Genomic DNA, 27,317 nt, shown 5'->3' on the forward strand with positions numbered 1-27,317 from the left:
TTCACCAAATATGCATAGTATATTAATCGTACGACATGTAGTATAATGTGTATACATATAATAGTGTTACATTATGTTACGTTATATACTTAAGATAAATTATCGTTATGAAGTAATGAACGATTAGAAGAATATCATAGTACAGATGAGAATTGTACACGATGCTCGTAATATCGATTATTAATAAATTAGAGTAACAAGAGGGCGAAAACACTCGAGTGGAACACAATTTCATCTAAAACTTTCCATCTGCGCCGTTCGGCTTGCTCTTTTCTTTTCTATCAACCGAAAAGATTGATTAAACTGATTATGTCCTTGGCTGAAATCCTGGTCCGTACCTACGACAGAAAGATCACCGCTTGCTCGTTTACTCAAAAGAGAAAGACGTGTGACTTGGAAATTTAACCCAATTAATGTCGATACACAATACAGATCGCGTCTTTCCCTTTGCGCTAGTCTATCTTGAACAGAGATTAGAAGAAAGCCAACTACACACGCCTTAGTTAGTAGTTTGCATGCCGAACGGGAAAGTTAGCATGAACCGCGAAGAATTCGATTGTTAAGTAAATCGCTTCAGCTACTGTGACTTCACTTCTTGCTAACCTCGCGTTATCAATTTCTTCTCTTCGTATTTTTGGATGATGCTTGAGTCTTTCCTAGTTCAGGATTTTGGTCAAAAAGCATCGTCATGCGAACCCTCTGAAATTGTTTCCTTATATTCGAACGCCTTCTCTTCATCATTCTTCTCTGTTATAAAGTCTCTTTTTTGTATTGTATTTTGTTATCTCTTAAATGTGGTTCAAGAGTCCGCCTTCTTTGTCAGGTCTTGGTCTTGCTTTACTTATTCCACCTCCTACCCACTGGTACTACATCTTGATTACATGATTATACATTTGCCTTTCTCAGCCCAGGGATTGTTCTTTTTGTCAGGTGCGTGTATTAATGGATCAGTCTTCTCATTTTCTTCTACGTACTCCCTCATTCTGAAAATAACAGAAACCATCACTTTAAATAAACTTTATATTCACGTATTACTTCAAATAAATATTGTTGAACAAAAATCATACATCTAGTTTAATTTTGGAATATGATTTAAATTTGGAGTATAATAAATGATTAAAAATTACTAAAATCCGTCATGAAGTAAAAGGGGCAGAAATGTTACAGCATCAAGACGTCATTAAATTTCTTGCGGTAAGTAAAATCGCAGTAAGCAAAGAATTTCAATAGTGAAATTGTGAGAACCACAGTAAAACGAGTACAGTTTGTAAGAGTTATCCTGACAATTGTACGTGTCTTCATTTTTTTCATAAAATACATCAAAACATTCAATTGTCTACTTCATTGTTACGTATCCTACTATTCTACGAGCTTTCGACCCCTTTTGGGGATTCGGAACATACAGACCCAGATAAGGCCAATGCACCCTAGATTGTATGACATAATTGATTTTTAAAGAAAAAATTGTTTTATATTAATCGTTCGTGTCCTCACCATTTTTCTAGGTAATTGTTCTAGGTCAATCGTAATTTCATTTCGAGTCTATAATGTATCGACCTATATTTCTAGCAATGTCGGTTTAGATTCCCCTTAGAGTCCATCCTGTATTAGTCATACAGTACGTTAATTTGCTGTTAAGCAATTTCTATTAATTTCTAACTCTCACTTCTCTCTAAGCGCAAATATTGATATAGATAAACTTAGTCTTCGCAATAAGAATCATACCTAACCAATTATAAAGCTTGTTTTACTAAGAATATAATTTATTAACCAATCCGAAACATTAACTTAAGTACTTTAATTGAAACGATTCGCGTTACTAGAATAAACGCACTGCTTCAAGATTTTTATCAGAAGGATATTTCCAGGAAAACTATTCAATTATGCCACTGTACAAACCGTGACGATACTGCGTAGCTGTATAACAGAAAAAAGTAAAATAATGCCATATTTCGTGATAAATGTGAATTTCATATTTGAGGTCCAGACAGCTACAGGTTCACCCTAAAGTTTGGAAAAACAGATACAACAAACTTAAACCACCAGTTGGATTTTAACAAGAGACTTATTACAATATTCTGGACAGTAAACGTACAACTAACTTCTGAACAGATTGTAAGCTATGATGAGAAAATACTTGCGCCTTCTGAAGCTTTCGGCAAGTAGTAATAAGGATGGAAGAGAGTAAACGGGGAAATATAACGGGTTTGCAATGACGTCGAGGTTTATAGAACACTGATGAAACTGTTTATTGATAAAGCCTTCGTATAGAAGTCATGTAGACTACAGATAAAGTTGAAATAAGTAATATTTATAAGAATGAGTAATGGAGATTAGTACGTAAGAGAAAACCAAACAAAGAATTTAGTTTTGAAAGTTTGTATAATGGTATTAAGCTCGGATGCAGTAGTGTCTTAGGTTGGAGATGTAGAAATGATTAAACCACATTTTGTTAAACAAGGGATGGATGAAATGACCTATTTAGATATTTTGGAAAATAGTTCGAGTAAAAGTGTTGATTTCATTGTGCAATTATTAGAATAGTTTTTATACAATCATCTAAAAGTAATGAATACTCCTCCCTAATCACTAAATAAAACCTAATTGAGATGGTGAAGAATAGACTTGATCTAGGTTGCAAAATTACTTAAACAATTGCTTAAAACAATTACTTAAAAACAATAATAAAATTGATGTCGAAAAGATTCGTTAAAGTTATCAAACGAAGAGTAGATTCTAACCAGTTTTGATTACACATCTACAGAAATGCCCCAAAATTAATGGTTCAAGCGGGAAGCCAATGATTCTACATAAAAAAATAAATTGAAAATAAGAATCAACTGTTTTGATATTACGCTTCGTTTTCGAGAAAATTGAGTTAAAATTATGATCAGCTACAAGCGTACGGAAGTAAAGTTTTGGGTCCTTGAAGAGTGTTCCTACACACAGTATGACAATTAACTGAATCTATGATAAGCTGGAAGCATTTGTCTTTCCTCATTTACTCCTCAAATGCCTAAAACTACATAGTTAATTGAATACAGCGATGCGAGTAAAACAGCAGAATATCGGTCCTTCATACTCGTAACAAGTGGTGTTGCGGTCACCAGTCAGGGACCTAAGAACAAACAATGCAACGTACTTTTTCCTATTCCCTGTCAAATTGGAGCCCCAGATGTGACAGAAGAAGCATTATCAATACAGCATTGTCAGATCATTACATAGTAACTATTTAGTTATGTAGAAATTTTAAAAATTCACTTATTCATTACTTCATTATTTCATTATTTCATTATTCATTGAATAATGAATTTTCTAGGATTAAGACTTGTTTATCATCTTCTTTCTGCTTGTACTACCAATTGTGGGGCATTCTATATATCGGAGTAACGATTTTTCTGTAACACAAAACATGTAAAGAACTGTTACTTTAAACTGTTACAACCATAGTTGTAAATCGCATTCTATTCAGTTTACTTTGTGATTTTGTTACTTTCGTGTCTAAACTAAATTATGTATTTTGTAAATAAAAAGAAGTGTAAAAAGCTGTTTCACGATATTATTATTTCGTATGCTTCTGTCAGATTTTCGACTGTATAAAGAATTCTGTGGCTCATTGAATTCTAAATTTCATCGTGATCCAAAGAATTTGGCTAATTCGAACCTTTCTTTTTTACATGATTTACCATACACTTTGTATTATATTATGGTCCTTTTATGTTTTCAATTATTTATAACGAAACATTCTATTGCTATTTTACTGTTAATAACAGTTAACTAACTTGATTCAACACTTTCGTTTTATTCAAAAATACCTAACTGTTTTTCGTTTTAGTGAAAAACAGTTTAAAATTATGAATAACACATTCTATTACCCAGAAAATGCAGGACAATTCCATACGAAATACAACTGAAAGCGGTAGAAAGAAAGTCACCGAGAATCAGGTAACGAATAATTCGTCGTTTCTCCATGGAGACAATTCGGTGAAAGGGACTCGACTATCTAGATCGATTTTGCGTTCAAGGAGAGATTCGTTTTGTAAAATGTAAAAGAATGAGGTTGTTTTGTTGCAAGCAATTAACTTTTATATTTTATTGTTAAATACTTTCAAATAACAACAATAATCTATAAGTCGTAACAATACTGTGAAGCGTCAGAACGGTGCTAAACTTGTTTGTTTTTCATCTAGTGAAAAAAAACTAGAAACAAAGATATGTTTACTACTAATTATATATACTAATTATATTTATTAATATAAAGAAAACTTTTTTACCGAACGTTTTAACTAATGAATAAACATCAGTACAATTTCAAGAAATTAATAACAGAATAACTAAGATGGTAGAAGTAATTTTTTGAGTAACAATTTTTTTCAGTTTTAGAAATCATAGTAAGAAGAAAAATTGATTATTTAGTTATTTACATGAGACGTACAACTTAAATATATAAAATAATTGAAAGCTTTCACTTATCGCTTAGTTACTATTAGAAATGAACGTAGGTTACTGACCTGTTACCACTGGACACATTATTTTTCAACGTTTTTACTTTTAAAAACTATTGTACTTAAAAGCTTAGATTAACAGTTTAATTATAATTAAATGAGATTAAACAATATTTTATAATACATGAAATTGTTTATACTGATATGTATAGAAACTATTGTTGCCAATATTTAGATATTATTCTGCAATTTTATAATTTCAAAATAAATGTCCTAAACATGTCATAAATATGTTAAAAACTTTAAAAACTCTGCCAGTTTGTTCCTGAATGATTTGTCTATTATTCTTCAGTAAAGTCTACTTGAGTAGTAGTAAAAGTAAAGCAGTAAAAGATTTCTCATGTGTAATGAAGTTGCTAGGTTCTAAACAGCATGAAACATTTGACCATTAAAAAACCAGTAAACACGTTCAAAACTTGCTTGTGGTTGAAGTCTTATATGTATATTGTGCAATTAAAAACATTTATTATGGTTTCGTTCTTATCGCCAACAATTTTATATGCACCAAATATGAGTTTCTCTATTATTGAAATAATATTTAGTATATGTATGCATATGTAACTTTACATCTAACTGTTCACATAAGTATTTCAATATTTGCGTCCAAACCTTTTAACAAATAAAATACAGGGTGTTCATTAGAAAAATTTATATATAAAATAATTCGAAGACAAGCATTTTCGAAAAAATGACAAATATAAAAGTTCCTCGGTTTCAAGGGGGGAAATACAACTGTTCTATTTACTTTTTACTTGTAGGCCGCTTTCAAGGTTATTTAATCCTCATTTGTTACTTTAAATAGAAGCTTATATTTTTCCTCACAGATTCGTCTTCCATAGGAAAAAAGAAAAAACTTTTGTATGAGACATTTCTTTATCAAACTTCATGTTAAAAAGATACTTAAAAATTAATAACAAATTGATAACAATTACACTTTTTTACGGGACAGTTTTAATACATAAAAAATCATCGTGAATAAGCATTTTCATAATATGCTATGAGAATTATTTGAAACAATTACTATGTAATCTCTTTTGTATTGTAAGCGATAGTCTACTGTTTCAAAGCTTTGTTTATGTTTTGGACTTGCAATCGACTTGTGCAATTCTTTGTGTATTAAAAATATCACGCAAAAAGGTTCAATTGTTATTAACCTGATTTCATTATCACTTAATCAACAGAAGGATAAAGAAGCTTCGTTTGTATAGTTTAATTTTTCATCCTTTATTGTGAGAGTAGCAAAGAGGAACAAATTTACTATTTTATTAAATATCTTTTTAATATAAAATTTGATGGAGAAATACATCATACAAAAGTATTTTCTTTTTTACTGTAGAATACGTATCTATAAAGAAAAATATACACTCCTATTTAAAACAACAAAGTTGACTTTGAAATAACCTTGAGAATACTTAAGAAATCAAAAGTAAATAGGACAGTTGTATTTCTCTCTCTGAACCAAGCAACTTTCATGTTTATCATTTTTTTTCAGAAATGCACTACTTTCGAGATATTTTGAATTAAACGGTTTAAATGAACACCCTGTATACATAATAGACTACAGTCTCAGAAGAATACTACAATACAAGAGAAGTAAGTCACGGTTTTTGAGAATGTTTGAACAGGATTAGAACAAATCCGACAATATACATAAAATACAAGATGCTTACAGAAAATTGATCGCAGAGTTTTAAAACTTTATGAAAGTTAAACTTTAGGAGACACAACAAAATCTATTAAGACCTTTTTGCTGTATTTCTGCTCTTTAAAACATCTATAAAATTGCAAAATCTTCCGACTGTTAACTTAGCATATAGTCGTGTTAACTTTGAAGCATTAGGATTGTGAAACGAAGACAAATCAGACACTACGTTATAAAACAGTTTGGGCTCCAGTATAGAGAATTCATAAAATATTGACTATGAGTATGAATATGCGTCCACTTTATGGAAGTACCCGATTGAGGGTTGGTAATCGTAAAACGTTATTTTTCCAATTCTTGCTCCCTCGCTCCCACTCGATAGTTATTCAAGACTCATTGTTATCAAGACGGCATTATAGTATGTGTATGAGTAGTTGAAGGAGAGGGGAGGGATGGAAACAGTGAAAAGAAAAGAGTATGCTTTTGGTCTCGAAATGATTAGCCAAGCTCGTCAGAAGGACTGTAGCTGACTGTCCCTGTTTTAGACACATGAAACAACAAACATATTCAGCACTTGCAGGCTACACATGTAGAAACGAAGTGTACTCCGAGCACTTGCAAGAATGTAAGAATTTGTGGCGTAAATGAGACCTCTATTGCTGCCGAACGATAACAAGGCGAATCCACACGTCATGCACCGTAGCGAGATCCTTTCTATTGTGTGGAAGTGTAAGGAAATTGCTGCACATTCTTAGGTCAGGAAACGGCGATGAGACTTAACATTGTTAAATCGACGTTACAATTGTTTTTGGAATCAGATTTTATACACATTTGGTGTATACTTTTAACTGTATACAACTAGACTGACGATATTGTGTCGGTGATTATAAGAGTGATGTAAGTCCAAAATTTTGAAAAAGTTATTTTATTAATTGAATTGCATGGAAATAAGACAAATCACAAAAAAAAAAACAGAAATATAAATTTTGGAAAAACATTTGCACTTAACCACTTTTATAATCACTGGCGAGGCGCATATATTCATTCATTTACAGTACAGAGCTATACCTTTAAATTCACTGTACGAAATATTCAATGCGAATATTGCATCGTTGTCATTTTCTTCATAAGATATGAGACAATTAATAGTTATTAATTTCTAATTTTATAAACCCTTAGAATTCTTTACAGGAGACAGATGATGTACATTCAACTCATTAGATTTTGGTCCAGTATACTTAACTTATTAAACGGGGTGTTTCCAAACATTTGCGACATCCTTAGGATGTAGGTTTTAAACACGAAAACAACCAAAAATGTTTGAATGCACATATATCCGGAAACTCATAGCTTTTTAGCTGTACTCTATTTTATATTAAGTAAATCGCCGAACCATTACTTGCTTGTACGACATGCTATCTCCTTCAAGGTTCTACTAAGCTTAGAGATATTCCGACTTTAAACGAGTGAAACACGGTTATGGGTCTTAGAGTCACAGAGTCACACAATACACAAAATAAAATAACACATAAATAAAAAACTAAGCGTTTTCGGACACATATAAACATGAATTTTTTCATTGTCTTTATGTCTAGAATCTATCCTCCAAATATGACCCACACGTTTGGAAACACCCTGTATATTTAGCTCTTGAAGCCGCTCTTTGACTCCTCAGAGTTACTTGTCGTTGAAAGTTGAGAGTTTTGATCGCGGCGGTGCAGTGGTGAAGCAATCCATATATACAGGACCTTGAATGAAGAGCAAGGAACCCACTACGTACACAACCACAAGAGTGCTCCAGCTCTTAAATCGTTTCGTTGTGCACCTCTAGTCTAGGTTATGCTATGTATCTGCCTGTTGATACAACCTTTCAGTGGTTTTTATGTAGGTTGCTCTTACAAAGGACGAGAATTAAGAAATAAAAGATTTTGTAGCGTGTGGGAAACTAGTTGTATAGTTGGTAAGGTAGATGTTCCAATACTCAGGCGTTTGAGATGTCAAATGCATCAGTAAATGGACAATTTACTGAAAGCCTTACTATATATTCAGATAGGAGTAATACAATAAATGGACTACCCTAAAAGCATCACTATACATTCTAGACTTCTAGATATTATGAGATTATAACTACACACATTATTGTAAAGTATGCTATGCAATGTACTATTATTTACCATACATACTAATTCCTGTTTATTTTGACACAGTTCTCAATTTAACGATATAATAGTAATTTCAAAGTCTTGATAATTATAAATATGTAATAGGAAATACACTTATCAATCAAAATTTAAAAATTACTAAATTCTGATCATAAAATTGTGAATTTTTGAGTTTTTTTTTGACTTTGTGAAAACAATTCATACAACATTTCTCCTGAACGTATCTTAGTGGCTAAAGCCTTTAATGTTGTATTCCAAAACTGATTTTTCTTGTAAATTTTTTTTACATTAGAAAACGAAGTGAAAACTTGAGGATGTCTTTCTCTCAAAAAGTTTTAGAAATTCAAACGATTGTACGAATCTTAATCAATTTTTTTCTCAATTCTTTTTACGATAAGTCCATAAGGAGAAACCTTCTTTTTACAGTGACACCATTAAAGTTGACATACAATTTTAATTGCTGTTTTCTCACACTTTAAATAAAAAGTGTTCCGCTGCTATTAGAATACCTCATATGTGTATAATAGTGTATGTCTCGCGTCGTATTTGGTATGTACTCAATGTGTATTCAGTGAGTGTATTTAACTCGCTGGTAATGTATGTTTAATGTATCTTTAGTGTGTTTACAAACGAATAGTAACCCTTCGTTGCCTTATCACATCGTGCCATCGTTCTTACATGATGACACATCACCACATTATCTCTTGCATCAACGTGCAAGAGTGACGCCAAGAAGTGATGAAGCAACAAGAGGGTAATACTCCTTTCTAGACGCACAAAAGAAACACTAAACGTACACTAAGTATGAGTTAAATATACACACAAAACATACACTAAACGCACCCAAAACATGTACACACAAGATACAAGACCGACCTTGTAGCCTCTTCGTGGTGTACCTCGGAAACATTTTTCATTCAAAGTGCAATAAAATGGCGACAATTATTTGTAAATTAACTTTTAGGGAGCCATTATAGAAAAAAGATTTCCCCTGCAAATTCGTTGTACAAAGAATTGCGATAGAATATGTATTAAGGACCGTATAGTTGTTTGAATTCGTAAAATTTTCTAGGAAAAAAGACCCACTGTTTTCGCTCCATTTTTTAATATAAAACAAATCTTGGAGAAAATTCATTTCTGGTGTGTGAAAGTAGAGACTTTACCTATTAAAATGGGCCCAGGTGCAATGTTATATGAATTCTTTACACACAGCTATTGCAATCAGAATTTATTGACTTTTTAATTTTATGTATACGTACATCTGAATAATACTAATCTTTTAATCGTTTAAAAAAGTATTCTAATTACATGGATTAATTTGTATATATTACAAAAATTCCAATAAAGAATATTAGAAAGTAATCGGAAAGTGAATATTAATGAACACTCTACATCCAAGGAGATCTTGTTCCTACGTGTAATGTATGAACCTCGATGTAACGTAACCTTGACTGTTAATTGCTAACGTACTAACCTTGTGATATGCCATGTCAAATCAGTTAAGCACCCTACACTTTTAGAACTCTCAACCAGATCTACTATTAGACTGTGAGTTGGTCTTAATATCATTTTACCTACTGCTTATTGTGCACACAGCTTTCAAGTGGTTTTTTGAATACCAATAATGGGCCATTTAAATGATACCAATGAACTCAAGTTAAATACTCATACAACCTTAATTTCAAATATAGCTCACGCAAATATTAATTGCGTGTTCAAAATCTGAACGTACAAAACTTTGTATCATTGCTAACAGATACACATTATTGCCGGAAATCGCTTAAAGTGCTACAACAATTCAACCTCACCCGTATATCAATGATCCAATCGCCATTACAATAACATTTATTGCAGTTCGTATTTTTACTGCTGGGAACACGAAACTTTATATGTATATTAAAAGTAAGAAGTAAACTGACTTATGAAAATGTCTAAGATTTTGTTACTAAGTAATTTCTTTATTCTAAACACTTTATTTTCAGAAAACTTTACTGCTAGGTACGAGACAAAATAAGGCACAATTACCGTATTTATGTACAATCAAACAAAACTTGAATTGGTAAGTTGACGAACAGTACAAGTCCAAAAACCACACTCTAAGTGGTATTTGATCCCAACCTGTAGTTTTGTGCATTTTACATATCTGGATTCCAAAGCCAGAGTGTGTTAAGTCCACTTATTTTTAATGTGACTTAATACACTTTGGCTCCAGGGTCTAAATATAGTTTTGAGATTATTCGAAAATGGCTAATTTTAAATTTGTACTGTTTTTCAACTCATCGATTCAATTGTACTTGATATTAAATTTGTTTTAACCGTATGTTGAACAGAAAAGTGCTATAAAATGATTTATGTTTTACACCTTTTTACAGACGTTTCGATATGTAATTTGTATACGACATGTTCATTTGAAAAATTCGTACCAGGGACTCTAACTATTATAACTAATATAAAAAAAGCCCGTACATTGGGTTTTAAATGCTTTTACATTAAACGTTTTTACAAATGTTTACATTAAAATGTTTTTATATTTGATAATCGTAAATGACAATTATAAGTGAGCGAAATTCACTTTGATTGTTCGTAATATAAGTTAAGGATGAAAGAAATATACTTCAATTGCTCATAACTGTTATCGATGAGGACAATTCATTCTAGCTGCTCAGAACAGTTATTGTTGAATATAAGAATAGCACAAAACTCTACTAATCGCTAGTGACGCCTAACTGTTAGGTGCTGATCTATAATTGACATATTTTACACGCAAGTTATTTTTTATTTACATTCTACGATATGTAAATCACTGTATTTTTTGGTCTGTCGGCGACATTAATATCAAAAGGAAATAAAATAATCCAATTATATTTTGAATAATGCAAATCCATCAATAAGTTATTAAATATAAAGTACTTTATAGTTAATAGATAAGGGACATATTTTTTTAATTGCATTTGACTCAGCAAATTTTCGACTGTATATTATGATTTACGCTTTATGGTTTCCAGTAGTACACCTTCGGTTTAAATTACTGATGAGTAGTAAGTAGCAGAAAACAATAGGATAAAACGAATCACTTTAGTCTGGATCAAGACAAATCATATGCCACGTTCTTAAGTTAAAATAAGTATATTGATTTATATACCTATTATTGGAATAAAGATTATTTTGCGTTTAATTCTAAATAATTTTGTTGTCAAAGGTTCGATAAGCACATTGAAAATTCGTATGAGTGGTGAAAGTTAAAGGAGCACAATTTATTTTGCTTTATGTAGAGAAGATAAAGAAATACTGTTTTCCTTAATTTGTCCAATTATTGTATTATTAAATGTCAATAAAACTTATTTTTTTAAAAAAAATTACAGTTATAGCTTCATATTCATATTTATGTAGTATGGTATATAAATTGTATGTATCAATTAATTTGTACGTCCAAACTGTGCGACAAAGAATTACTCTAAAAACTTAACTTATTTTTGCATATAGGAACACAATACAACGTAAAATTTGGTAGAAGAGCTTAATTGAAACACTATAACACAATGTCCAATCTGCATCCAGTTAACAATAATAGTGCATTAAAGCTAACATATGTATCTATGTATATACACATGTTACTACTAACAATTGAAGAATTCTGTAATTTTACAAAAAAAAAATTTGCAAATCTTGAGTATCTTGGATTTTAACTTTAAGACATTATTATCGCAAAAGAGAGACAGATTGGACATTATGTCGAAGGACATTCCGTGTTTCTCTTGAGCTGTTCTCTCACCGTTTAAAACATTACCACGTATTTTATTTATATTCTGTTTATTCGGGATTAAAGAAAAAATGTTGGAATGGAAGATATTGTATCACACTGCTAATTATACCCAACGATTAAATGACGCTATTCTTACCGTAAATTAATAATATGAGGGTAAGTTGTATATATATGGACTGTATTACAAGACAAGACAGATTCAACTGATTTGAAGACAAGCCAATACTGATATGAACTCATCGAGGGTTGTGTAACTGTTTACAAGAAAACTATCTTACTACTTGTTCGGTAGTACTCAAAGCTTGTTATGATTGGTGTACAGAAGATACAGGAGAAAGAATTGTTTCCTTATGCTTCAGAAAAGAGCATGTTCGTCAGGCTTTTGAAATGTCTATGGTTACACTTTCGCTGCAACTCTGCTTTGACGTCCGCGTGGCAGTTGCTCCGATGCCTGTACAATCGCCGAGAAAGTGCCTTTGTTAACTAATCTCAGTAACCCGTCACTTAGGACTAACATGTAGAAATACTAGATCATGCGAACCCAGTGTTTTTATAACATAATACCTGTAGTAGAAAAACCCCGTTTTACGCCTTTCGGTAATTATCAATGCTTTGGAAATTTGTTTATCCGCGATTGCCACCAACTTATGTGATCCAGATTATGTCCAATTAATGAATGGTACTTTCTCTTGAATATCATAAATCTGAAATCATTTCTTTTGAATTGCTTATACTATGCGGAGAATCTGCAAATGTATAAAGCTAGGTAACAAACACTCGTTCGTGTCACAATTCTATTATAATTGAAATCACAAGGATAAATCAACTATAAGTGTTTCTTCAAATGTTATTTCGTAGTAATTTTCTGGGTGTACTATTAAACATTTATTAATAAAACTATTGAATGAGTCACTAATTCTTTAAAATAAAATACTATAATCGTCATTTCTATGGATTTGAAAACTTTTATCGCATCTTTCCAGAAAGACCAGTCATTTTCGGACATTTCTGATTCCTTTTCTCAGCTTGATTTTGTTATGAATTTGTCAGAAAGTACAACCTAACTACAATTTTATCTTAACGCAATCTTTATACACATAAAATATTGTATTCTATCAAGTTGGATATGAGTCACAATTATTGAAGATCTAATTGATCCTCGTTCTCCTGAAATACATACGTAGCCACAGGAGAATGTTGAAAGTAACTGACTCTTTTTACTTTTGATGCAAACCTCTTTAATTTTCTTTGTATCTAAACCTTGTTTTTATATTTAAGCCTTGTGAAACAAGATACTTCTTCAATATCTTATCCTATCAAGGCATTAGTTATCGAGCGTTTATTATTATAAATAATTTGAACAATTTTATCTTTCAGAACTATCTGCTAGATTTTGTGCTTTGTAGGATGATTCTATATGCTAAAATTAAACGAAAATAGAGGTAAACAAAATTATGTTTGGGACTGTGTTTTTGAGTTATTAATTATTGAGAAGACGCTCAAAATAAGCCTGGAATGTGTGTGACTCAAGGCATATTCTACTGATTTCACTGTGTTTAACTTGGCTAATGTACGTCGGAAGAAGAATACACGATTTCGCGTTAGTTGGCCATGGTTCGAGACCAGATTTGGCCAACTATCTCGGAAGGCCTACTTCTACTAATTCCCCAGTGTTTTCTTTCTCCGACTCGTTCGTCTCCGAATGGGTGAATAGGTAGAGTAATAAAGAATAAGTGCGAGTGAGATATTAACATACGACATAATAAGTAAAGGGTTTCGTTCAGGGAGGTCAAGCTTATTTACTTTAAATTCGTTACGCTGAAGACACTTGGCGAGTCACTTCTAAGAAGTGGTGGGGATCGCGACAGCCAACTATCCCGGGAAATTTCGGTCAACTAACCCGAAGCCACTGTAAGTCTGTATTCGGCCATACTTTACTATTTCTTTTAGTTAATGTATTTTCTATCTTATCACCACTTAAAATTTCTGACACCTATTATTGAACACTGTATAATTTTTTTAAGATGCCAAATATCCTAGTAAGTGGACAACCTGAAAATGCATGCATCGATACTTTAAATACGTTCCAGTAGTTGAATATACTATTTTGTGATAGTATTTTTTGTTTTGTACTAGCTACATAGGAATTTAAGCTTGAAATAAAATAAAATTAACTTTAGTGTTCATAATAAGGACTTCCATAAACCCTAATGAATTTTCAAATTGTACGTGATGAAAATAGGTACACGAAATTTATATGCATACCGTTACGTACATACATGTGCAGTAATGCTTCACTAGCTTTCGTCCAAGTTTACAATTTTTAATAGCAAGTTGTTTATTTAATACTTGTCACTCCAACGTTAACAAATCAATTATTAAATCTGTATTGCGACCTTTATGGTATAATAACGAAGAAAGCAGCCAAAGTTTAATCTAAACATGGGATGCTTGTACCACTGCACTGACAACCAACAATGAACCATTTAGCGCAACTTTTACCAGCTACGCTAATTGCTATTGAAACTGCACCACCTTACAAATATCAATGCTTTTGGTTTGTCTCTCACATAAGTAATCGTCTGTGTTATCAGTGAATATGCATCTAATTTTCTTTTCTTACTGCTTTTTTTCTCTCTGTTCATTCTTTTTCGCTCTTCTATGAAAACCTCTATAGATCGAAATGTAAATTTACTGTATATTCAATCTTATAATTATTACAGCTGCCTTCACAGCTCGAAGTAATTAATGTATCACAACCTGTTGGTAACAAAACACTCAATAGTGTCTCCTATCTTTCAACTAATAGAATTGTCTTGAATATCCGGAAACATAAGACGACTCTCGCCGTACACCTACTTACCTCTTGACCCTAGAGTAATTAACTACGTATGGACTTCTATGGAAAGAAAGTCGCAAAAATGTTCAGGATATCGAATCCTCTGCCTTGGTCAATGGTCATAGTTGAAAACGTTATTCAAAATAATATATTAACAAATTAGTATATAGAGACTTTTTAACCTTGACATTTACTTTGGAAACCTTACAATTGGAAAAATGTAGCCCTTATTCGAACCTTATATATGTTAAATTTTTATTTATTAAAAGTTTCTTACTAATAAATTTTCTTTTGTCTCTTACTAATAGATTTTAGCTATTGCTAAATTTGTCAATATTTTAATTTTCAAAAATTGTACGTAGTTCCAATGAAAATGAACGAGGTCTTAACTGTTAATGTTACCCCGTACCGCTTCCTCAGTTTCCAGTATGTGACTTAGTACTATTAATAATTCTGGGCACTTTACGACATCGCGGATATACGACAGGCATGTATGAACATTTTATTACGCATGAATTATCGAATTTATGTTGCACAAAATAGTTGAGTTTATTATATTTTTCTTTTATTTCTCTTCAAAGTAAGATCTTTGTGATTATAGGTCCTACAGATAATAAACATATTGCTACCGTCAAAATAAGAGAAGATAAATGGGTGTGTATGATGTAAGTTGCGTCACATTTATAACTGAATAAACTTCTTCTATAGCATAAATTCTACCAAAAATATATGCTTTGAACAATTTATGTACAGATAGTTATAATAAATACATTAAATTAAATAGTTAAAATCGAAAGCAATAATTAGCTGCTCCATATTAAAAAAGTACTTTCCTTAAGTAGAATTACTTAGACAGTTCATTATGCCTATCTAGATAGTCAAAAGATGAAAAAGAAACTCTTAATCGGAAATTTAAGTGCCACAAAACATTTTGCAAATTGCAGAGCATAGTGTAAAAGATTGTTGTGATGAACATGAGAAGACTGCTACAAAAAATTTCAGGTACAATTTTTATTTCGATATGTAACAAAACTATTTTTATACACTTGAAAAATTGTAAAGCAAATTACGATCTAAACTTTAATAAAAGTATCTGTCTATCTCCAAACATTAAGACACATTACTATACATACTCATAAACACTACACTTGTATCACTTTTCTTCTAAATAAATAGCAAAGTTATATATTATTTTCTAGAGAAATGCACTTCTATCACTTTCACACTGAACGACTCATTTAATCTACACTTCTTAAACATACTCTTTACAATATTTTTCATTGCATGTCTTCGAAAAGGACAACGATATGGTATAATAATAGACAATGTAGAATTTGACGATACGATAATCAAATTTGCAGGAGAACGTTTACTACAGAAGCATCTAACTTACATGTATTTTAATACCTCTATAAATTCTTAAATTAAGTAATTTTCGATGTTTCTATTCACTAATTAAGGAAGCTTAATCGTAGTAAATATGTGGAAGATATAAGAATCGAAAATGGAAGAATATTGGAATATAATAAATAAAAATAAAATAAAAATACTTATGTAAATGTTACGTTTGCAAGTGTAAGATGAAAGAAAAGCGATTGTCAGACTTACGCAGCAATACTCTTCGATAAGAGCCATCGTTCCATACTAGCCTGGTATTTCAGGGTTTCGATCTGCTTCTTCAACGCGTCCTTGTCCATGTTGGCAAGTACACTGGGATCCATGGTGAGAGCGGCGCCTCCCTTTTGCCCGATAAGAACCGAATAGCGCTTGCGCCTCTACGAAAAATCAATAGAACTGTCTTTATATAAAGACTCCTGTTAATGAAACACCGATCCTATCTCACCAATATAGAAAATTCGAATCTGCGAGGAAAATGCATTATGAAGTTTTTTATCTTCAATCCCTACGCAGTCAGAAGAAATTCTATTGACGTGTATTCAAATTTTTTTTCTTAATTGCTTGTTTCAGTAAACACTGTGTTATGCAAACATACATTTTTTTTGCTGTTTCTGTGCTGAAAATTCTTTACAATCTACGAAGGATTCTGCATTCAATCCTCAAATTTATAATAATGAAATATGTTTGCAAACCGTTTTTAAATATTGATAAAGAAGACTATATCTGAAGAAAAAAGAAGTAGAAAATACTGGTTCCTCCTATTCTATTTTTTATTATAAACCCAAGAATGATTATAAAGAGACTAATAATAAGTAATGAAAAACCATTTACTCGTTAAGGATGCCATGGAATATAGTAATATTTGTTTTTAATTTACAAACACCTGACTTTAAAGAAGAAATTTGTAAAATTGAAATTTATTTACATTTGTAAACATTTCAAAATTCATTTTTCAATTGAAGAAAAAATTTGTAAGCCAAATTGTAACATTTGTAGGCCAAACGTTCCAAACCAGAATCAAAGATTGAATTTCATACTGTGAGAGTCTTACGAGATAAAAATTCATAAGCACAACTCTGGGTTATCGAAATCAACAAAACCTATAAAATGTTAAACTCTATATTTTTTAAACAAATTCAAAAGCAAAAAAAACGTTTACTGAAGTCTCCTCAATTTCGTGCGAACCACGCCATATACATGATATTACATTTAAATAAGAACGTTATTCTTATTTTAAAGAAAGTCTCACGAAATGGTCTCACGAAAGTTGTTTAACATCATCAATAGGCATATTACCTATGTGAAATAAATAGTGAATTCCAAGATTCAATTAATTTTGTTAAATGGAATCCTATATGTTTCTGTTGATAATCCAATGGAATTTTTTAAAACGAATTTACTGAAGTGCCATAATGATGGAATTCCATATAGCAGAATGTCAAAAATTCGATCAGAAAAACCAGGTCAGAGTAGTTCATTTGTTGTCGGTCATGCCGAACAATAAACCTTGCAATGTCGTACCAGATCGATATAATTTTTTATCAAATGTCATTTTGAACGAAAATTACTGGCGAGGTCTATGTGACCACATCGATTGATGGCATCGAATGGCACTGTCTTATTAAAATTTAATTAATAAACTAAATATAACTAAAGACATTAATAAAGTAATATAAAAATATTAGTACTGAAAAGTGAAACGTTCTACCTTTCGACTTCATAGCTTACTAGAGGTATATCTTAAACTGATTTTTTGAAACCAAAGGTACAAGTCTAGTAACCATAAGGGAAGATAAGAACCTCGGTTTGTTTATAGAATGCAGTCAGAAAGACACTATGCGATGCCATCGATGGATAGTCACCTTGTTACGAAGCACTAACAGCGAAAAAAATGGGTGCACAAATCCGATAAATCTCAACGATTTTATATTAACCCTAAAACGACAGCCCTCTATTTTTCGGCATAAGTAACACAGTGGGATTGCGGACGACCTAAAATAATCTTTTAAAATAATATTTACTATTGTTGAAAAATTCTTTTTCCATTCTACTTTGGGCGCATTTAATAAGAAAACACAATTGCACGCCCTGAATCCAGCTTATAGAAAAAAAAACAAAAAATTTTTAAGTTACTTTAATGTACATGCTAAATAGATCTCCAACTTTAAAATGTTAGTGTCGTCGACAATCCCAGGGTTCTAGGATTAATGTATTAGTTACTGAAAATGACAAATGATTAAGAGACATTAACCCTTTTGGATACAAGGTAACGATCCAACTAACGATGAATTGTTATCTTGTGTTTAAAAGGCTTAAGAAAGTCTTCAAGCGGCTTGAAAGGATCGATACAGTTTTTGACGAAATCGTCAGAGTTCAACGTCACTTGCACAACACAGCGAACCTGCTGGCTCTACTGACACACACACAGACATTGAATGTGCACAATCTGACCGACAACTTTCACATTGCAGACATTGGTTGATACTGATGTCGACGGTATTTTATTTTGTTCAAGGTCATTAAGCAATATAATTGTAATTGAATTTTGGAAAGATTAGAAATAAAATAAATAATAATTTAAATAATTATGCAGAAAAAAGCGCTCCACCGCTTTCAGTGTCTTTCAATGGGTGACAAAAGAAGTGGTCTAATACTTCTTTTGAGGTCATCAACAAACCCAGAAAGTTGCAAGAATATCAGAATTTTTGGGTTCCTACTGTCCATTGTTAGTATGTTTCAAATTACGTTCCATCTTTTCGACTTGGACTAAAGACTTCGCATCTATATTCACGTGTTTTTGTAATATCTCAAAAACTAAGGCCACTTGACGGTTACATATATATGTAGGTGCAGGAAAAAGTTGTTCTGAATGTTGAGATTTACGACACATTTCAATTTTATCAAAATCGCTGAGGTGACTCCTAATTACCATACTTTATTGTGCAATAAATTATTACATAATGTTGAATCATGTAATTTCAGAAATTTTCAAAATCTTTCAGTGATGTTTTACAAAAACACATTTCATCAAAAGGTCTATATTTTGCTTCAAGCCCTTCCAACACATTCAAATTATGACAATTACTTTGTTTACAATTTAGTAATTAACCAAAAAACATAGCATAATTTGTCTCTGTAATTAATTTTGAATATTCATATAAATAAGGCATCTTTTATTTAAAGAAAGTCAGTCTTTTGTTATCTTAAATTACATGAATAAATTGTATTTAAAATAAATAAAAATACCATTGTATAAGAAATAGCTGGATCGCGCATTCTTCGATTACATGTTTATTTATATAAAAAATCATTTGAATGAAAATTTATTCGAATAAAAAATGACTTATTATTATCGTATGATTTTATTTTGTTTGGAATTTGTATTCTAAAGTTGCTCGAATAAAAAACTATTCATATACTTATTCGAATGAAAATTTAGTCAGAAAATGCCCAATCCTGGTCGGTTATAAAATCATGTAAATTATTCTATTGCAGTATCTACCAACGTTCAATTAAAGAGTTATAAAGCCTTGGCAATATTTCTCGTGGTTCTCTGATTTAGTCTGATTCGTCGGCAGGGTTTAATTGCCAAAAATAAGCTTTTCAACCCAATGGCTTTCTGATTTAATATCGAACGCATCCACATAACCTAATCTATTTTATGATTTATACCAGGTTACACCTTGATTTTGTATCCGGTTCGTTTATTTATTTCCAGCCTCCTAGCAGATTCTTGGCTTTGAACCAATAAGTTTGTCTGCCTTTTTCCAAATTCTTGTCACTTTTCTGTAATATTCTGATTTGAAAATCAAGTTCGTCCACGTTTATTCCATTTTAGCAGCTGCCTGACTATGCGTCAGAGTTGTCTATTGTTGAGAAATTCCGTAAAAACAACTTTGTATTCTTAAGGATATCAAATCCATGGACGGATACACTACTTCTCTATGAATATCTTCGGGACCAAACCAACGTGCACAAGATCGTCGGAGACTTCCTCATGGGTCTTGTTTTTCTCTTTCATCCTTGTGTGTTGTCTTTTTGTTAGTTGAGTTACAAAAATGGCGTTGCGAACATTTTGCTTGTACAAGAGTTTACTTGAGCGTTTAAATTACTGTTTGATTTAACTTATATTACCTAACTTCATAAACAAATAAATATAGGCTTCTGTTATCCGTGAATATCATTAAATAATTGATAACTACAAGATAGCAGAAATGTATAAGGCGAATCGAGTTAATGAAACACATTATATTTTCCAATACCTGCCAAACTACGGCTTGCAAACCATACGTGGTTCATACGTATTATTCAAGTTAATTTTATGTACGTTCGTTGCCTGAAAAAGATATTTTCTTAGATAGCTTTCTTTTACATATGAATGTATTTGTATAAATGTACGTATTCTGAGTCCATAATACATAGTCATATCTACCAAAATATTTGAACTTTTATACACGATGTTCAAGTAGAGGTAAGAAATAAATTTAAAGGGAAACCTTTGGGTATGAAGTGAAAGCAAAAATCAAGAAAAAAATTATATTTGAAGCTTCGTTTTCAAATCACGAATGGTTAAACATACACCTAAAATACGCGGGAAATATATCTGACTTAACTTATTCTACTGAAATAGCGTCCAGGTCATACATAGGTCCGGTCTGCTACTATAACAGGTAGTAGAATAAGTCCCAAGTCAGACACATTTCACGCAAATTTCAGGCATTCTTAGAAAAATATAGGAACACATTAACACTCACATGGAGAATACTTTCGCAATTACATAGCTGCTAGCGAAAACTGAGTTAGGTTTTGATCCGCCACTCATCGTATGAAGGTTAATATTTCACATTGTGAAATCATATGCTACCACGTTCCATACGATAACATCTGACATCATAGCTAGGAGCCATATCATGTTAAAACAGTAATTACTATTTAGTAATAAATCACGTTCCGTTAATAATATAATAGAGTGTGAAATTTCAAGCAGTAGTTCTTCCAATTGAGATGAATATATACGTATACATGTTACAAGCTGTTTTCTCAGAATCTAGTGAAGATATTCACTTCATTTTTCTTCTAGATTAAATGGGATGAAGTTACCATGTCTGATGAGAGCTATTGTAATAGTAAAGAATTAATATCACCTCCCATTTAAAAAAATATTAGGATGCCCCCGTTTTCCCCTACACAAACTTTAAAGACCGTTGTGTGTTAACTGTACGTTCGATAGACAGGTCCTTATTTTTTTTAAGACAAGCTCTTTATTTTGAATTATATTACAATGAAAGTAACACCACTGAACTTCCGATATTTGTTCGATTAAAATAATAAATTCTTAAAAGTAATAATGGATTATATATGTTAGATAACAATAGAATATAAAATAGCTTTTTTTATTCATTACTGTCTAACCCAGTTAATTCATGAATGTCATCAAGGATATCATTATTAATATTAATGAAGAAATTTCATTATATTATATGCATTATTGAATAAATGAGAATTCACATTAACTATGACAGATTAGAGATTAAGATGATCAAGTAATGTATGCAATTATAGTGTGAATTTTACTTTATTAAACAAACTGTTATTCACAAAAAATGTAACCATTTTATTGGAAGTACGTTATGGGGTTTTTAAAGAGCGCGTTTTTTAATATTTGTTAAAAATATAATTTCGTCACTGTGAACTGTAAACGCTCAGAGTATGTATATTAAGTAATAGATTGAATGTTCGATTTTGTGAGTAGTTAAATACCTCGATTCATCGATATTGTTTTTTCCAAAAATAGTACACTCGAGCGCAAGTTACAGGACGGTTGCCTTGTTTGAACAAAATGATTATTAAAACATAAATACAATTTTCTGGCTTGATTTTATTGTTTAATTTTGTTATATTTATCTATTTTATGCCAACATCTAAATTTATAATTAATATTATAGTGTATAATCTGAATGTGACGGCACCACCTCCACAAATATTTCGCCATTAGAGGAACTTTCTCACTTTTTCCACTTTCCCGAAAGTAGTCACTTAACTATCCCTTTCTACGAATACAACCTCTGACCTGACCTCACTACCACCGCGCGAAGACAGAGTTTGCCAAGTAGCCCTACTCACGAGTCCACTAACAGAAGCAAAACGAGACACTTTCTTTTCTCTTTTCCTCTCTTTCTCTTTCTCATCCTTATCAACCATCATAAATGTTTAGAAGAAGGAAACTGTTCACATAATAATGTATTTCATACATATATCTTTATCTCTATAGGACGACATGCTATTGTGTAAACTTTTTCTTTTGCTTTGGAAAATCAGTACATCCTGAAGAATATTTCCACAAGATGGAGATATTTCTACATAATACATTCTGAATTACTTAATTTTAATGACCACGAAAACAGAACCATATTTAATCATACTACGAGATCATGCACTACTGTATAAAAGAAGAATAATAGGACTTCGTAGTAACGTGTTTGCAGGACAACGATCCTAAACGTATTTCAAAAACTTTCATAAATTATTGAAAGGACTTAGAAAATATTGAACTGCGGATTATAGTACAAAGTGTAAAAGGTGTCCACTACTGAAAAACAAACTTTTATTCGTCAACGACTTCAAATAAAACTCTGAAGAAAGCAAGTAAGTAAGTTATTATTCTGACGGTCATACAACGTGATCTTTCTTGACTTAATTACTAATTACTAATCCCTCTAATTACTAATGACCCGCCGACATGTTGACACTTCATTTGATTGAAGTGTAAAAATCTTAATGAAAGATACGTTCAATATGAGTTCCCTCAAAACTTAAGCAAAATGTTGTAGGAGCGAACAAAGGATTGAAAAAAAAGATCAGAGAAATGACAGAATTTCGAGCAAATGTTGCCATGGATACGAAACAATGAGTTAAAGCATGTTTAAGCAACGAACGGAACAGAGCGAGCAAGCAAAACAGAAAAAGTGAGTGAGTGAGAATGAGAGAGAAAACCAGAGAAAATTTGACAATCAAGAGCGAATTAAAGAAACAAAGTGAATCAGTTCGACAATACGGTAACTGAGTGTAGCAATCAAGAGTGTGAAAGAAAGTAGAGATAAACTGAAGAAAGCGAAAAGAAATTTACTTTGTAATACTCCTTTAATCTGAATTGTGTCTTATTCACCATATTATAAATTTATAACGGTAATATATATTTTTGTTATATATGTACATACATATTTCTTAAACTTCATATGTACAATTTTTTTCTTTTTTTCATAAATAGAACCTTGTGTTTAATCATGAGTTCAAAATCTAAAAAACGCAAAGTTGGGGGCGAATGTCGTTAGTTTAACGAAGAATGGACACAATTATTTTTTTACTTACATAAAAGATAATGCTGCTTGTATGATATGCTGCGAAAAAACGTTTATTTTTAAGGAATATAATATTAAAGGGCATTACGAAACTAACCATTCTTCAAAATTTGACAATTTGCAAGGACAGTTGCGAGAGGGCAAGATGAATCAACTATGAAAAAATCTTAAACAACAGCAGAATACATTCAGAGCTGCTTCATTAACTGCAAACATGGCAATTCGGGCAAGTTATATTGTTAGTCAAATTTTAGCACAAAACATGAAACCATGAAGAAATAGGATGAAAAAATAGAAAAAGAACGTTTACTAACAGTAGCAGATGATACTTTCCTCGATAAGAAGAATATGCTTACGAACATTAGTTTATCGCGATTTGGGATTCAGGAAAATTTGCAGGGACATATTTCTAAATGAGAATGACTCTGGACGAAAGTTATATCAGTGAGAAGGCACAACTTACTGTCTTTGTGAGAGGAACAGATTCTCGTTTCAACATCACAGAAAAATTAGCATCTTTAATCCCATTGAAAGGGATTACTATAGGAGAAAATATATACATGACACTGAAAACTGCTTTTAATCAATTAAACATCCTGTTAGATGAATTAACGAAATAATAACAGATGGAGCTCGAGTTATGTCTAGTATGAATATTGATCTATCGGAGAACAGAACGCTAAATAATGCTTTCCCCCTGCATTTTGTACCAAAAAAATTTAAGTGCAAAAATTTTGAAAATGTCCGATCTTATTCCGCCGATCGTTAAACTTATAAATTTTATTAGATCTCGGGGACTAAATTATCGGGAATTTAAGGAATTTTTCAAATATATAGAAAGCAAATATGATGATGTTTTTTTTCATTTAATCCGAAGATGTTTATTTTGGTTGTATAGAGGCTGGAAAGGAAAAAGGATTCATAATTCTTACGGTACATAGTACTTGACAAATGGAGCAGCAAAGTCTTAACAAATATTTTCAAAATTATAAACAATTTCCTGTGTCCATTTAGTCCAAGTGAGTGATTTACACGCTTCAAAAGCTATCGTACCATATAGAAATCATAGAATATTTATCTCTCCACTTTACAGGAGTATGTTATTTAAAACTCAGAAGTATCTTATTAACTCAGAAGTATCTTATTTAAAACCTTTTGCAACTAGAAAAAGAAAAAATAATAAACCATTGTTTTCATACATCACAATAACTCTTAAAGCAAACAAATTACTTACTTAAACGGAAACAAAAAATTGTTTATAGCTTTGTAAATATTAACTTTTCGATCCATACAATGAAAATATGATGTAGGTTACGTAAAATTTGTGGAAGTCTACGTCATTTTTACTAAAGTCAAGATCAGCGACGCAGTTCGGTGATGGTCACCTTCTCTTCTCAAGCTTATCCTTCCACGATGTGGAAGTCTTGGACAAGCGTAAAAGGAGAGGGTAGCCTTCACTGACCTACGTCGCTGATCCTCACTGTAGCTATAAATTCATATAAAAAATACAGTGTCAAATTTTTCCTTTTTCTTATCTTCGTAAAACCGAGTTATACTTACAAATTTTTAGCTCGAAAACTGTTTGTGTTCAGTTTTAGTTTAGGGGTGTTGGCATATTTAGATTATAGTTTATTATTATTATAGTTTTATAGTCTTATAATCTTTTTTAACCCTTGAATGACGAACACTGGGTCAAAAGTGTCTCTGAGTCCGCTGGCGTTGTACATGAATGTAAAACAGTCCGCTGTCCGAGGGTTAAAGTGAGAATTTATTTTCTTGATATTGAAAGTTATAATTATTTTTTCATTTTATACATTTCACTTTGAAGATCAAGTATTTTTAAATTTGAAGCGAATATAATTATATTCTTTAGATTTTTATTCATAAAATTATCTTTTTCTAGGACGATACCCTTACAATTAATGTCGCAAGCGAACTACACACCACTATTGCGATTAGGTGGGTTTATATTGATACTTCTTGAGTTCTCTATTATTTCAATGACATAAAAGCAAAATTGACAGATCTTCTATTTGTCGCAAACATATCATTTCTACTTGTTCTAAGATTTTTTAATTATTTTCCTATGAATTTGTCTAGAATTTAAAACTTTACATAACATGCATTTGTATGTTTCCTGAACACAAGCAAACTAATTGCAAATTAGTCACAAAGTGATATTAATATCAAATTTTAAGCATGATCTTTATTAATTACAAGAGAATATTATCATGTTAACTGTTCTGAAAGGACTGTATTTCAGTTTGTAGTAATAGAATCTATTCTGTATTGGCGTTATACACGATATTTGACTGCAAATGGAAGAAAATTTAAGGAATGCCTGTAGACATGAAAATGAAACGCAAATTAATGATAGCGAAATTGCGTTCAAATCTTTATTTACTAATTGTAAATATTTTCTGAAAGCAGTAGCTATTATCGCCATTGGTGAAATGAAGTATTCGCCTTATGACAGATTTCTTCACCTCCAGTTACCTTCCAGTCGAAGTTAACTGGAGGTTCAGATACGGTGGAACGATTCCCTATTACGTTAGTTGCGTTACATCGTTTAAAATGACAAGATTAATTAAGTTGTTGGTCTAAAATCGAATTGATCGATTTTTGAAGAATAATGATTAGCTAACATTTATAATTTTCGCTTTGAAGCAGGCTCAATACTGATATTTTGAGGATATAACCTGCTTAGGGAGTCGCGAATCGATGAGATTCACTGTAGCTGAACCCCCAGTTAACTTTAAGTGGAGGTGAAGAAATCGACGATGACACAGTTGCTATGGGTTTCTAGAGCTCCCGGCCCAGACACGGATTATGATAATCACTGCTTTTCATAGCCTAAACCCATGACACAAGTTTCACACTGACAATGGCGTTATTCAATTTATCGAGTTTCAAGCAAATTTCATTAATAGCTAAATGCTTACAATAAATAAACAAAAGCTCAATCGCAATTTTGTTGTTCTTGACTTTCGAGGTACTTTGAATGTCTAGAATTATTTTCTAAATTTTACCTCATATGTAGTCGAACATTTTACGGATACCTACATATCTACTTCTGTTAAATTCCTAAATTCTAACATCGCAGAATCGAATCTGATTTTACTTTCAAGGTATTTGCAACGTTGTCACTTACCGAATATGTTGACTTTGAAAAAAGTGACTCGAGCCTCCGTCACAAGATATTCACTGAAACTTGTCGATTGCTACAATAGCACTCACCTTGCCGTAGGTTGATAATGTTCTGAGAGAAGCTGTCTCTTGGCAGGTTTCCCAATTCACTTATGGAAGCCTCAACAAGACTCGGCAATCTAATTTTGCTGGTATTTTACCTGACGATATCTTTAATCACTGTTGTCACAGTACATGTTTTAACTAATTTCATGCAGTAATTCATGTTTAAAAACCTTAAATGATAATATACATGTCTGATAACATATTAGAAAGGCATGTGACTCATGGATCTTAGCCATTAAATTAGGACCGCATGCAAAAATCTTACTTTCTTAACTGCAAGGCTATCTCAGAAACAGAATTCGACACATTTTGTTAGAAATAATAACTAATACTTAGCTAAAATAAAGTAATAAGATTATTTGAAAGTAATGATCCATACACATGTATAAATTCCAAAT

General features: G+C 31.6%; 1 protein-coding gene across 2 annotated transcripts; it reads right to left on the bottom strand.

The window, feature by feature from the left end:
* Window positions 1-26,910, bottom strand: Ggamma30a (guanine nucleotide-binding protein subunit gamma-e). Of its 2 annotated transcripts, XR_013003048.1 has the most exons (4): window positions 26,819-26,910; window positions 16,520-16,686; window positions 604-983; window positions 1-338 (listed from the first exon to the last, which is right to left on the bottom strand). XR_013003048.1 is itself a non-coding variant. In XM_076390096.1 (3 exons), exons 2-3 carry the CDS (start codon window positions 16,630-16,632, stop codon window positions 878-880), a joined length of 219 nt encoding a protein of 72 aa, XP_076246211.1. In that variant the 5' UTR covers window positions 16,633-16,686; window positions 26,819-26,910; the 3' UTR covers window positions 1-877. The 2 variants fall into 2 exon arrangements, 1 of the variants encoding a protein (XP_076246211.1); XM_076390096.1 differs by having other exon boundaries at window positions 1-983.
* Window positions 26,911-27,317: the final 407 nt, after the last annotated feature.

This window comes from Calliopsis andreniformis, unplaced genomic scaffold, assembly GCF_051401765.1.
Source record: "Calliopsis andreniformis isolate RMS-2024a unplaced genomic scaffold, iyCalAndr_principal scaffold0001, whole genome shotgun sequence".
Classification (NCBI taxonomy): Eukaryota; Metazoa; Arthropoda; class Insecta; order Hymenoptera; family Andrenidae; genus Calliopsis; species Calliopsis andreniformis.